The sequence below is a fragment of the Centruroides sculpturatus genome, unplaced genomic scaffold (assembly GCF_000671375.1).
Source record: "Centruroides sculpturatus isolate CEXI.00-Female unplaced genomic scaffold, Cexi_2.0 scaffold864, whole genome shotgun sequence".
Taxonomy (NCBI): Eukaryota; Metazoa; Arthropoda; class Arachnida; order Scorpiones; family Buthidae; genus Centruroides; species Centruroides sculpturatus.
Window position 1 is genome coordinate 160,225 of NW_019385187.1, and position 12,601 is coordinate 172,825.

The window sequence follows — 12,601 nt, forward strand, 5'->3', positions numbered from 1 at the left end:
TATTGTTAATCTCCAACCAAGAACTAAGCATATTTTCTACGTCTTGATTACATCTTTCTACTGAACCCTGACTTTGTGAGTGCCTGGGCTTTCCATGCACCATTTTTAACTCGGACCGCATATTACACATTTGTTTGATGATATTATTGGCGAATTCTCTGCCATTATCGCTTTGTAGAATACTTGGTGCACTGAAAATTGTAAAAATATCTAAAAGACCATATGCTACTTCTTCAGCCCTTTTGGTTTTTAACTCGTTTAATCGGTTGTTGAAGCGATTATTCATATCACTTAATGATTCCTTCATGATCGTTACTTTTGTCAAAGAAGAAAGATTAACTACTGGTCACATAAATTTAAATTTAAAGTTCGGTACTAAATGCAATACGCGTGAGCAAGTAAGATGTAAGTTCTGATTGGCTAACGTATGCCGGATGATCACTCCTCAACGTATTATTATCACTTTGCCCGACTAGGTGGTAGCAGTATTCATAATTTGATAAATTATTGAAATTTATTACAATGCCCGATTTTGTTGGTCATTATTCATAATGCCCGGACATTATTCATAATGCCCGTATTAATCACTTTGTCCATAACACCTATAACTTGCTAGCAAGCAAGCTGGCGATCAGAACTGATGCCGTTGGGTTTCCACATTTGGACGCGAATGTTTGGCAAAGGGTTGTCGCATGTCGGACTTTTCTTTATTCTTTTCCTATAAATATCGTTAGTTTGTCTGATCACCGTGTTGGACTGTCTGTTAAACACGCGATAGGCTTAGTGTAGCACGCAGCGTAATTGTGTATACCGCCTGGAAGTAGGCTGTAGGTAATTTCGGGGAGGCTATATTTCGCAAAGTGTTACATATAGAGATATGGTTCCTTTGACTTTTTTTTTTTTTTTTTTTTTTTTTTTTTTTTTTTTTTTTTTTTTTTTTTTTTTTTTTTTTTTTTTTTTTTTTTTTTTTTTTTTTTTTTTTTTTTTTTTTTTTTTTTTTTTTTTTTTTTTTTTTTTTTTTTTTTTTTTTTTTTTTTTTTTTTTTTTTTTTTTTTTTTTTTTTTTTTTTTTTTTTTTTTTTTTTTTTTTTTTTTTTTTTTTTTTTTTTTTTTTTTTTTTTTTTTTTTTTTTTTTTTTTTTTTTTTTTTTTTTTTTTTTTTTTTTTTTTTTTTTTTTTTTTTTTTTTTTTTTTTTTTTTTTTTTTTTTTTTTTTTTTTTTTTTTTTTTTTTTTTTTTTTTTTTTTTTTTTTTTTTTTTTTTTTTTTTTTTTTTTTTTTTTTTTTTTTTTTTTTTTTTTTTTTTTTTTTTTTTTTTTTTTTTTTTTTTTTTTTTTTTTTTTTTTTTTTTTTTTTTTTTTTTTTTTTTTTTTTTTTTTTTTTTTTTTTTTTTTTTTTTTTTTTTTTTTTTTTTTTTTTTTTTTTTTTTTTTTTTTTTTTTTTTTTTTTTTTTTTTTTTTTTTTTTTTTTTTTTTTTTTTTTTTTTTTTTTTTTTTTTTTTTTTTTTTTTTTTTTTTTTTTTTTTTTTTTTTTTTTTTTTTTTTTTTTTTTTTTTTTTTTTTTTTTTTTTTTTTTTTTTTTTTTTTTTTTTTTTTTTTTTTTTTTTTTTTTTTTTTTTTTTTTTTTTTTTTTTTTTTTTTTTTTTTTTTTTTTTTTTTTTTTTTTTTTTTTTTTTTTTTTTTTTTTTTTTTTTTTTTTTTTTTTTTTTTTTTTTTTTTTTTTTTTTTTTTTTTTTTTTTTTTTTTTTTTTTTTTTTTTTTTTTTTTTTTTTTTTTTTTTTTTTTTTTTTTTTTTTTTTTTTTTTTTTTTTTTTTTTTTTTTTTTTTTTTTTTTTTTTTTTTTTTTTTTTTTTTTTTTTTTTTTTTTTTTTTTTTTTTTTTTTTTTTTTTTTTTTTTTTTTTTTTTTTTTTTTTTTTTTTTTTTTTTTTTTTTTTTTTTTTTTTTTTTTTTTTTTTTTTTTTTTTTTTTTTTTTTTTTTTTTTTTTTTTTTTTTTTTTTTTTTTTTTTTTTTTTTTTTTTTTTTTTTTTTTTTTTTTTTTTTTTTTTTTTTTTTTTTTTTTTTTTTTTTTTTTTTTTTTTTTTTTTTTTTTTTTTTTTTTTTTTTTTTTTTTTTTTTTTTTTTTTTTTTTTTTTTTTTTTTTTTTTTTTTTTTTTTTTTTTTTTTTTTTTTTTTTTTTTTTTTTTTTTTTTTTTTTTTTTTTTTTTTTTTTTTTTTTTTTTTTTTTTTTTTTTTTTTTTTTTTTTTTTTTTTTTTTTTTTTTTTTTTTTTTTTTTTTTTTTTTTTTTTTTTTTTTTTTTTTTTTTTTTTTTTTTTTTTTTTTTTTTTTTTTTTTTTTTTTTTTTTTTTTTTTTTTTTTTTTTTTTTTTTTTTTTTTTTTTTTTTTTTTTTTTTTTTTTTTTTTTTTTTTTTTTTTTTTTTTTTTTNAATTCTCTACTATGCAAACTCTCCAGTGTTCTCCCGGCTTCATCATTAAGTTATCTCTGCAATGTAATCTTCTATGTAATTGATCAATGTATACAGCTCTTTCACTCTTTGCCACTGTATTCACTGCTACTACTGTACTCGGCCATTCTTATCTGTTAAATTCGCAAAGCACTGCCATTGTAAATAATGTTATGTACATAAGTTTGCTATCGTGTTTTATTTTGTAGCCCGAGCTGGGCATTCTGTTTATAGGTTATGCTTATATTTTGCTCTGTACTATTTCTGTTTACGTCTATTAATAAATTCATATGCGCGTCAGGGACCCTTCCTCTTCTATCTTCCTTCCTTCCCACTTTTCCATCCCCTTTGGCCCCTGCCACCAATACTTTCTCTTACGTCTACTTTCTTCTCACTTCTTTTCACCCACTTTACGGAAATACCTCTGAGTAACACCGTCTATTCTTTACTATAATATAATATATTATTGCACCACTTTAGGAAATGCCTACATAGTAGCTGCATTAGTTTTATCGCCGAATTTGATTAGTTTCAATCAAGATAGCAAATAATAAGATTGCTCTTTATTTAAAATCACTTGATTAAGTTACGTAAAATTATGATTGCATAATGTTCCGAAATTATTATTAGACTGGAATCTCACTACTTTTATGTAATTTTAGTTTAATGTCGTATAAAACTAACTGCTGGTACAAGTTTGTTTAAAACCTGCACTATTCATAAAGCCCCAAAATGGCGGTTCTATATGCAAAATAACGTTCGTGTCCAGACCTATTTTTATTCATCTTGCAGCAGACAGTCTGCATGGCATACTTTCCACTAACTTCTGGTGTATCTTTCGAGTGGTATTTTCCTCCATGCCTCTTGCAAATGGACAGCCAGTTCTCTTACAGACGATGGGCGGTTTGCATAATTCCTGATTCTCGCTTTCCTTTCTCCTCTTTTGGTGATTACGAAACTCACTGTTGATATGGCGACCTTTCATTTAATGGAAATATCACAAGCAGATAGATCTCTAATGTGAGAAGTTACGATATTGCAACGATGATATTTAGTCTTTGCAAGTTCCTTGGATCGAGACATATTAACTGTGACGTGTAAACGGTGGATGGCAGATATCTCTGAGGTTCCATGTTAATTTCCGGCTGTTATAAAATATAACATTGGGAAAGTATGGCTATTGAACAAATTTTGATCTCCCAATTTTTTGCATTTCTCGACGGAGCTCAAAAATATAAAAACTTTTACAAGCCTCTCTCTCTGTGCATGTGAGTGCGTCTATTTAGCGTTAAAACGCAGGGCTGGATGATCAAATTTTTTTTAAACTTGGCAGGATTATTTTTATATACGGGCATTGTTGCTATTAAATTTTAATGATTAAGTCAAAGGGTGAGGAGATAGAAAAGGTCATGTATCATATCTCGAATGGAGTCGGACTTAATGAAATTTTACACTCACCGACAGCTATCCCCATTGTGGGTCTGGTCGAACATATAATGAGCATGGAAAAAATACCCTCGTAGTGCCCGTGGGAAAGGAAGTAACAAAAGTGAGAAAGTTAAAAGTGCCAAAAATGACCATGTAAAATGTCAAGTGTCATATGATAGGGTTTGTACTATATTAGCATATACCGAATGGTTCCAAACTATAGGAACAAACTTTAATAGTAGATTTCTGTAAGACTAAAGAACGAAAAGGTCCTATTTACATATGTCTAGAAATGCGATAGAGATGGATGACACCAGTGGGCATCATGACAGATCTGTTTATCAGCAATCATAGCAGTGAAAGTGGAATATGCAGTATGTTGTCTGTCTGCTTAAAAGATCCATTGTGTAAGTGTGTGATGTTGTGAGAATGACACAATATTCCTGTCAGAAATAAGGTGATATTTACATATAAAAATGTCAGAAATGATATTTACATATAGAAAAACAAATGAGAACGGTCGGGAGATCGCACAGTTGTACCATCGTCATACATAAGTGTGAAACTCATGGAGGATAGTTTGAGCATATACAGTAGAACCTCTATTATCCGGACCTCCATTATCCGGATTTTCGATTATCCGGATTGTTCAAAATAAACAAAAATTTTACGAATTTGCTGATTTGCACTGGAATGCATAACTTTTTTTGTTTCAACAACGTCTCACCCAGCACAGTGGTCGTAAACTCTTAAATATATTTTACGTAGTAATAAAAAACTTGATATACGTATTTATAAATAATTTATATTCAAATTACATCAATTCTTTGACCAAGGGCGGCGTAAGGCATGGACGACGTGGACTGCGAGGCATAGGCCACCGCCTATGCCTCGCGGTCCGAAGGGCCTCGCGCCTGGAAGGTTTATGNTTTTTCGAAATAAATTTCAAAATACAATATATCAGTATTCAAACCATCATGAAGTTTTTTGTTTAACGTAGAGAAGTAATCCGAGAATGATCCGAAGTTGTAGATCAATCAATATCATATCAAGGCAAAATTAAATCAATACTGATTGATGATCAGTTTGGCAAAAAAATCTAGTTAGATTTATTACTAAGAGGATGAAAAATTCTTTCATAAAATTATAATTTTACGTAATTGTTTTATGATCCTTCGTTTCCATGAATCATGATTATTCTTTTTTTTCGAAATTATTTAATAAACCAATAAATTAAACTTGTTAAAATGATATAATATATATATGATATCACTTTAGCAAGTAAAATCAAGGAAGAAACATTATAAAACCAAATTTTCCTGCATATAATGTAAACTTATTTGAACTTACTTCACATCTTATTTTAGTAGAGGGTTGTGCAATGTTATCCTGTGTACGCAGTTCATGATGCTAGTGATGTCATCTATCTCAGCACCAGTGAATTTCCAGACATATGTTAATAAGACCACTTCTGTTCTTTGTATCTATTCCTGAAGTTTGTTCTCGCAGTTTGGAACTACCCTGTGTAAAGGGTCTCGCACAACTTAAAAACTTCCATTACTATACGTTATTACAGTGATTTTCAACAGGGTGCCACAACGACATTTTAGGAGTTCCGCGAAATAAGTGCTAAACAGCGCCATAACACCTCTCACGTGTAACTTAATAGTAAAAATACGTAAAGCAGAATAATTCTACATTGATAAGGAAGTAGGGGTGCCGCAAGACAAAAATTACCATGTTGGGGTGATACTATTAGAAAACGATTGAAAAATGCCTAGTTATTATGTTAATATAGCATTGTATTAAATTCGATTGTAATTATTACATACTTTTACTGTCTTCGTTAATTCGTATTTTTCCAGATGGAATGAAAATTGATTTTAAAAGATTTTCAAATGCTTCTGATTTTTCGATATCGCCGTTGTAAACATTGATTCCATGATAACTATTTTAAAAAATAACATGAAAAATGGCGATGAATTTAAAGAATTTTTGGGCATTAAATAGGGAAAACATAAGTAAATTTAAGAATATTTAAGGAAATGTTTTTCTTGTTTTTAAAATGTTTAAGAATAATAAAAGACAATAACTATTTTAAAAAATAAAATGAAAAATGGCGATGAATTTAAAGAATTTTTGGGCATTAAATAGGGAAAACATAAGTAAATTTAAGAATATTTAAGGAAATCTCTGAAAAATAAGAAAGATTTAGGAAAATTTTTAAAAAATTATTAAAATTTAAAAAAAACTATTNTAATTTATAACTGTCCGTAGTTACATCTACTGGTTCTTCTGATTTAAAATAAAATTAAAATACTTTAATATAAAATAACAATTAAATCATCATTCCTCGAGAGCAAGTATTACATCAGCATAAATTTACTTATTTTTTTTTTTATCCCTCTTACGGCATCATCGCCAGTCATCAGAAATCAAGATACCCCTCTTCCTAATTCATCTGCCCAGAAGTTAAAATCGTTAGCAAAATACACAGGAATTATTTTCAGACAGTTTTCTGAAGACTGGGGAGAACAATAAACGATCGGGCAATCTTAAGTCATGAAAGACTCATTCTCCCTACTCCCATAAACTGCTGACGTAATACTTGAATAGCTCTTAAGTATAGTGTAATAAATATATATACATATATAAAAAATACTTACTCCCCATACAATTCACTGAAACTAAAGCAGAAAGATGAAGTATCCCTCCACTCTTCTCCCAAAGAGACGTTTGACTTTCGTAATCGTAAATCAAAGTTTCATTCTCCTATATTCGTGCAAAATAATTATTAATATCTGCTTTAACTTATATTCTAAAAGGATACGTGTTAGATACAGATATTTTTTATACAATTTAAAATATGTTTACATTTAAAATATTGGAAAATAAATAATTATTCTACTGTACAGTAATGAGGAAAGTATGTTATATTTTTTATAAGATAGTTCTACTCTAAGAAACTCTGTTTTTAATTTTATTTATTTATTTATCTATTTATTTATTATTTGTGAGTGTGTTTGTTAAAGATTTGTCTTGTCTTAACTTTTTATCCTTTTTTAAATTTTTTTACCGTGTTTAATTAAGTAGGCCTTTTTTATGTCTGTTATTGAAGTCGACTAAGTCCATGATAGAAATTGGATTGTACAGTATTCGATTCAACCATCCATAAATTTCTAAACCGATATAGATCGAACACAACACCTCAGAACCATAATTGATTCATTTGTCATCTTGGCCATCCAACTGTTAAGTTTGTCTCCTGTGCTTCGTCAAAACAGAGAATGACTATGAAAAATTAGAAGCACTCGCCGATTTATGTTGAGAATGTTAAAGAAAAATAAATTAGAAAGATAAAGCGAAATGGACGTGAAAAAGTAGGAAATGATAGTCTATATATAGGAAAGCTAATTCCATAAAATACAGTAGTCAGATCTGATGTTATCTGCGAGCATTGGCTAATCTAGTACATAAGACAGTCCAATGATGTTTCCCAGAATTATCTATTTTAACATCTATTTTATCACCAGTTTATTTAAAGAAAATCGTAAAACATAGTGTAGGTCTATATAAATAGTAAAATAGCAAAATAATCAACTTTATTTGGCAAAAATATAATTAAAATATCTCATTTTTATTGAAGTTTATTCTGTTCTTTCCGTAGAATAATGATTCTATATATAGACTATAGATATAAACATGATATTGCTTTATCTCAGCTGGCTTCACACTTTCATCAGCAGAAGTCAGTAAAAGAATAATCGTTAGGAAAGAATTTTTATAACAACTTTAGAAATATTTGTCTATTTATATACGTAATGATCCTTTTGAAAAAATTTGTTTAATTTTTCGAAATAAATTTCAAAATACAATATATCAGTATTCAAACCATCATGAAGTTTTTTGTTTAACGTAGAGAAGTAATCCGAGAATGATCCGAAGTTGTAGATCAATCAATATCATATCAAGGCAAAATTAAATCAATACTGATTGATGATCAGTTTGGCAAAAAAATCTAGTTAGATTTATTACTAAGAGGATGAAAAATTCTTTCATAAAATTATAATTTTACGTAATTGTTTTATGATCCTTCGTTTCCATGAATCATGATTATTCTTTTTTTTCGAAATTATTTAATAAACCAATAAATTAAACTTGTTAAAATGATATAATATATATATGATATCACTTTAGCAAGTAAAATCAAGGAAGAAACATTATAAAACCAAATTTTCCTGCATATAATGTAAACTTATTTGAACTTACTTCACATCTTATTTTAGTAGAGGGTGATTTCTTATCATCTCTTTTAGAAATTTTAGCTGGTTTCTTTGGATTTTCCATCTCCGTAGATCCGAACTGCATCCAAAACAAAGTGACAAACATAAATAATGATAATGCCGAACTCAAAAGCGCTATCTTCATTCTAGTTGCCATTTTTGTTGGCTTCAATAATTGAAATGATAAAGAATTTATTCTGAAAATAATGTTTGAGTTTCGCTTTATAAATTATGTGAAATGGGATATTCTACGTCAGAAGGATGATGTAAGATATGTCAACTACAATTGGTTGATAATGTAATCGATATCTTTAATATATTCCGGAACATTCTTTATATAAATCTTCATGTTTACTAATATTTGATCAATTTTCCATTTCATGAATCACGAATTTCGGATCAATTAGTTTACATGATAAAAGTTGAATTAATATCCGTATTTAACTCATATTTTTTAGATTTATTTCATATATTTTAATAACTTCATACTCTATTATACCTAATGTAGTACTGTAATAAAAAATTTAAAATATTTAATATAAAAATGTGCTCTTTTTTAAGGCTAAAAGGACATTAGAATTACACTAAGGATTTTCTTTATGTTCTTTGTCTCAATATTAAAAATAACACGTGACATTACGAAAATAATGGCATAAAATGCACAAAATGTTGTAGAATGCTACAATATTTTTTACATGATGCACTGAATGTCTAATCGTTTTTGTTTATTCAATTAGGTGTATCAGCAATTCCTATCAGAATATGATAAATGTGCACTAATGCACATAGATGAGAGGGAGTTAATGTAAAAATTTAATTGATTTATTGAACATTCAAATATATGCTGCTTAAGAAGATATATTTATATTCACTGATAATATATATTGGTCATTCCATTACATTCATCGATTTATATTTCAAATGGATTGAGATAAATTTTTATCTTACTCTTGCAGAAATTTTTTAAATAAATAAACTATATAATGATTAAATCAATATAAACTGTATAATTTTCAAATATATTAATTTTATGTAAATTGTTATTTTTAAAATATAAATTAAGAATTATGGCTTCGAAGAATCAAGAGCAATTAAAATTTAGACCGGAATAGGCTATACGATTGCAGCATCAACCATTTGAAATGTAGACTATGAATTTACTGTTGAACTTTTATGTATAAAATTTTTTTGCCATTTTGAAATTACTTGTTAATTATTTAGTTATGAAAATTGAATTGTTTTCCTGTTCTATATAATTATAATAGAACAAAATGAGTACAATAAACCCTCCCCCCTTATATGACTGAACCAAATGGCTAAACTTTTTGTTGATCATCATTTCGTAATATTATGTAATTAAAAATATATTTCCATGAGCATAATTTCAGTTTATGATAGTCAGCTTAGGAGAATAGTTTGACTCGAATCACATTCATAAGAATGCACGCGTTTAGGCAAGAAAGTCTATCTTAAAAAAGACTTTGAGAAAATAAGTTTATTATAGATTAATTTCTTTTCTTTATATACAGTAAACAATGAACGAAGAACACTTATATAAATGTTCTTTCATTAATTACTGTAGAAAGTTTATGGGTTTGAGTTAGGACACTAACTGTTTAAAATTCAAATTCGGTTCATACGAACATATCCTAAGCTTACAGTTGCCCGTTTAAGTTATGCGAGTTACGTTAGGATATGTTCGTATGAACCGAATTTGAATTTTAAACAGTTAGTGTCCTAACTCAAACCCATAAACTTTCTACAGTAATTAATGAAAGAACATTTATATAAGTGTTCTTCGTTCATTGTTTACTGTATATAAAGAAAAGAAATTAATCTATAATAAACTTATTTTCTCAAAGTCTTTTTTAAGATAGACTTTATATACATATACATATATATATATTTAAGATAGACTTTATATACATATATATATATATATATCACACTTAACTATGCATATGTATCAAGTTTGTAAATAAAAACAAATTATATAAATATGCGGAAGCCACAGTAAAGGTCTAGAAGAGCCGCAGTTTGCTCCACGGTGGGTCTGTTATATCAATTTTTTAACTTAGATGATATACTTAAATTATAATTTTATATAATTTAAGTATATCAATTTTTATTAATTAAAGGCCTGAATGAGTTTAATGTTTATAAGTAAAAGTGGCATTAATATGCATATATAAATACAGGTATCCCTCGAATAAAACGGTAGATAGGCTACGTTCCGAAAAAGTGCCGTGTTATGCGAATCCGAATACGAAACAAAGGACTAATGCAAAACGTAGAGTTACGTTCCAGACGTTAACAAAAGTATACTATACTTTCTCGTTACTAAGAGAAATGTATTTATTAAAGCAATCAATACTTTATTTCCAATCAATAATTAACTAACAGCACAATTACTGTTAATATTAATTTTAGCTAAACGAAGGCGTTTTCATTTTTCAAAGTATCGTCATCTGAACTTATTTGTTGATCTTGAACAGAAATATCAGCAACTTCTTCATATTTTTATCATAATTTTCTATGGATAACAAAATAAAAATATTGTATTAATCGATAATTTGTTGTAGCCGGTCGCGATTGTTCAGTCGAGTATCGAGCGACTTTTTTCCAGAATTTGTGCTCAAATACCGAATTGTTTCAGTTGGCAACAGTTCGAGTACCTAGTTGCCGCTGTATTTGTTCGTCATTTTTATGTCATTATTTTAATACTGTATGTGCAAATTTTAAAATATTTTTAGAATTTGCATATAAATTATTCATTTCTATAAAATTATTTGAACATTTCTTTTTGATCGATAATGAGTTTTCTTTTTAATTGGTTTCAATATTTCTTATACAAAAAGCAATATATGAAAAGAGAAAATGGAAAATTATATATTTATCTAGATGATATAACCTAGGCTATGCAAATCTATCCTCATTTTTTGAACGAAACAGGATATAGTCAACAGTTAATTAGACCTATATCCAAACAATATAGATTTATTTATGTCCTAATAATTTCTTGAAAATAATTAGGTTATTTGAATTCAAAAACTGAAACTTGTCTCTATTCATTTCTATAAATATTAAATTATTTATTATCATATTTAATGTAAAGTTAAATAAAGGTAATTCAATATCTTTTATATTTTGTATGCTTATGGACTTTCGTAGTTGAAATTATAAATTTTATCCAAAACTTTGCTACTAATTTACATGGACAGTAGGATGACACAGGAGATAAATATCAGATAGTAACGGTAGAATAATGCTGAGATAAATGCCAGACGGTAGGATGAAGGGCTTGGCCAAATCATTCCGTGGACATCAAAAAAGTCATTTTAATACCCTGAGAGAGAAAGAGTTAAAATTTAGAAGAAAAACTAATATAGGCCTATATGTAAATACAGTAGAGCATCGATTATCCGACTCAATTGGGGACTCGGGTTGGTCGATAACCGAAAAAAATGCCAAAATATGCTAATATAATATACTAATAATGTATTAGTTTTTCCCATGTAATTAGTACTGTATATTAGTTTATCGCTATTAACCTAGTTCGCGTTGATTAAGCCTAACAAAATTTTTTTTAAATAATAGTCGTCGCTGTTGTATCGTTAAAAATTATTTTATTGCTCACAAAACAAACAACCACTCATAATTAGAAAATTAATTCTCGTTTAAATACTGGCCTCCCTTTTATTGTCCAGTCAGTGTTGCCAGCTAAAACACGCAAAAATTTACCAAAAATAATATTAAAGTAGCCAAGAGATAGCCGAATATTGTAGCGCCACATCACTAGCGGACATTTGAACTTTGCCGACTAGAACGGTCGGTTAACCGATGTGACGGTTAATCGGGGGTCGGATAATCGATGCTCCACTGTAGTAGTGATGTAACGAATATTTAATCACTATTCGGCCGAATACCTAGAAACAGGAGTAAGAAATAACAAAAACACAGTAAATTAATCATTTTGGTATTTAGATTTAATGTTGTCGGGTTAGTGTTGTTTGTTTATATTTATTTACTAGCTGTTACCCGCGACTTCGTCCGCAGAGGTTTTGCAAGCAAACCCCATTTACATTCAATACAACCATAGTAATTGTTATATAACACCTACCGCTGAAGAGAATTGCCAAGAATCAAACGAACTACAGTAGAACCTCCATTATCCGGACCTCCATTATCCGGATTTTCGATTATCCGGATTGTTCAAAATAAACAAAAATTTTACGAATTTGCTGATTTGCACTTGGTGAATTACGACACTGTTTATGTACGTGATGGAATGCATAACTTTTTTTGTTTCAACAACGTATCACCCAGCACAGTGGTCGTAAACTCTTAAATATATTTTACGTAGTAATAAAGATATAACTTGACATACGTATTTATATATATTATATATTCAAATTACATCATTTCTATGACCAAGGGCGGCGTAAGGCATG

General features: G+C 27.0%; 2 protein-coding genes across 2 annotated transcripts in view; both read right to left on the reverse strand.

Moving 5' to 3' along the window:
- LOC111635910 overlaps nucleotides 1-5,806 on the reverse strand; it is an 18,815-nt gene extending 13,009 nt beyond the window's left edge. The window contains exon 1 of the mRNA XM_023381048.1: nucleotides 5,700-5,806. The gene's annotated coding sequence lies outside the window, so the exon portion shown is untranslated. The remainder of the gene's footprint in view (nucleotides 1-5,699) is intronic.
- A 299-nt stretch (nucleotides 5,807-6,105) lies between these two features.
- Nucleotides 6,106-8,337, reverse strand: LOC111635905. Its single transcript, XM_023381041.1, has 3 exons — nucleotides 8,137-8,337; nucleotides 6,534-6,639; nucleotides 6,106-6,162 (listed from the first exon to the last, which is right to left on the reverse strand). Exons 1-3 carry the CDS (start codon nucleotides 8,305-8,307, stop codon nucleotides 6,119-6,121), a joined length of 321 nt encoding a protein of 106 aa, XP_023236809.1. The 5' UTR covers nucleotides 8,308-8,337; the 3' UTR covers nucleotides 6,106-6,118.
- Nucleotides 8,338-12,601: the final 4,264 nt, after the last annotated feature.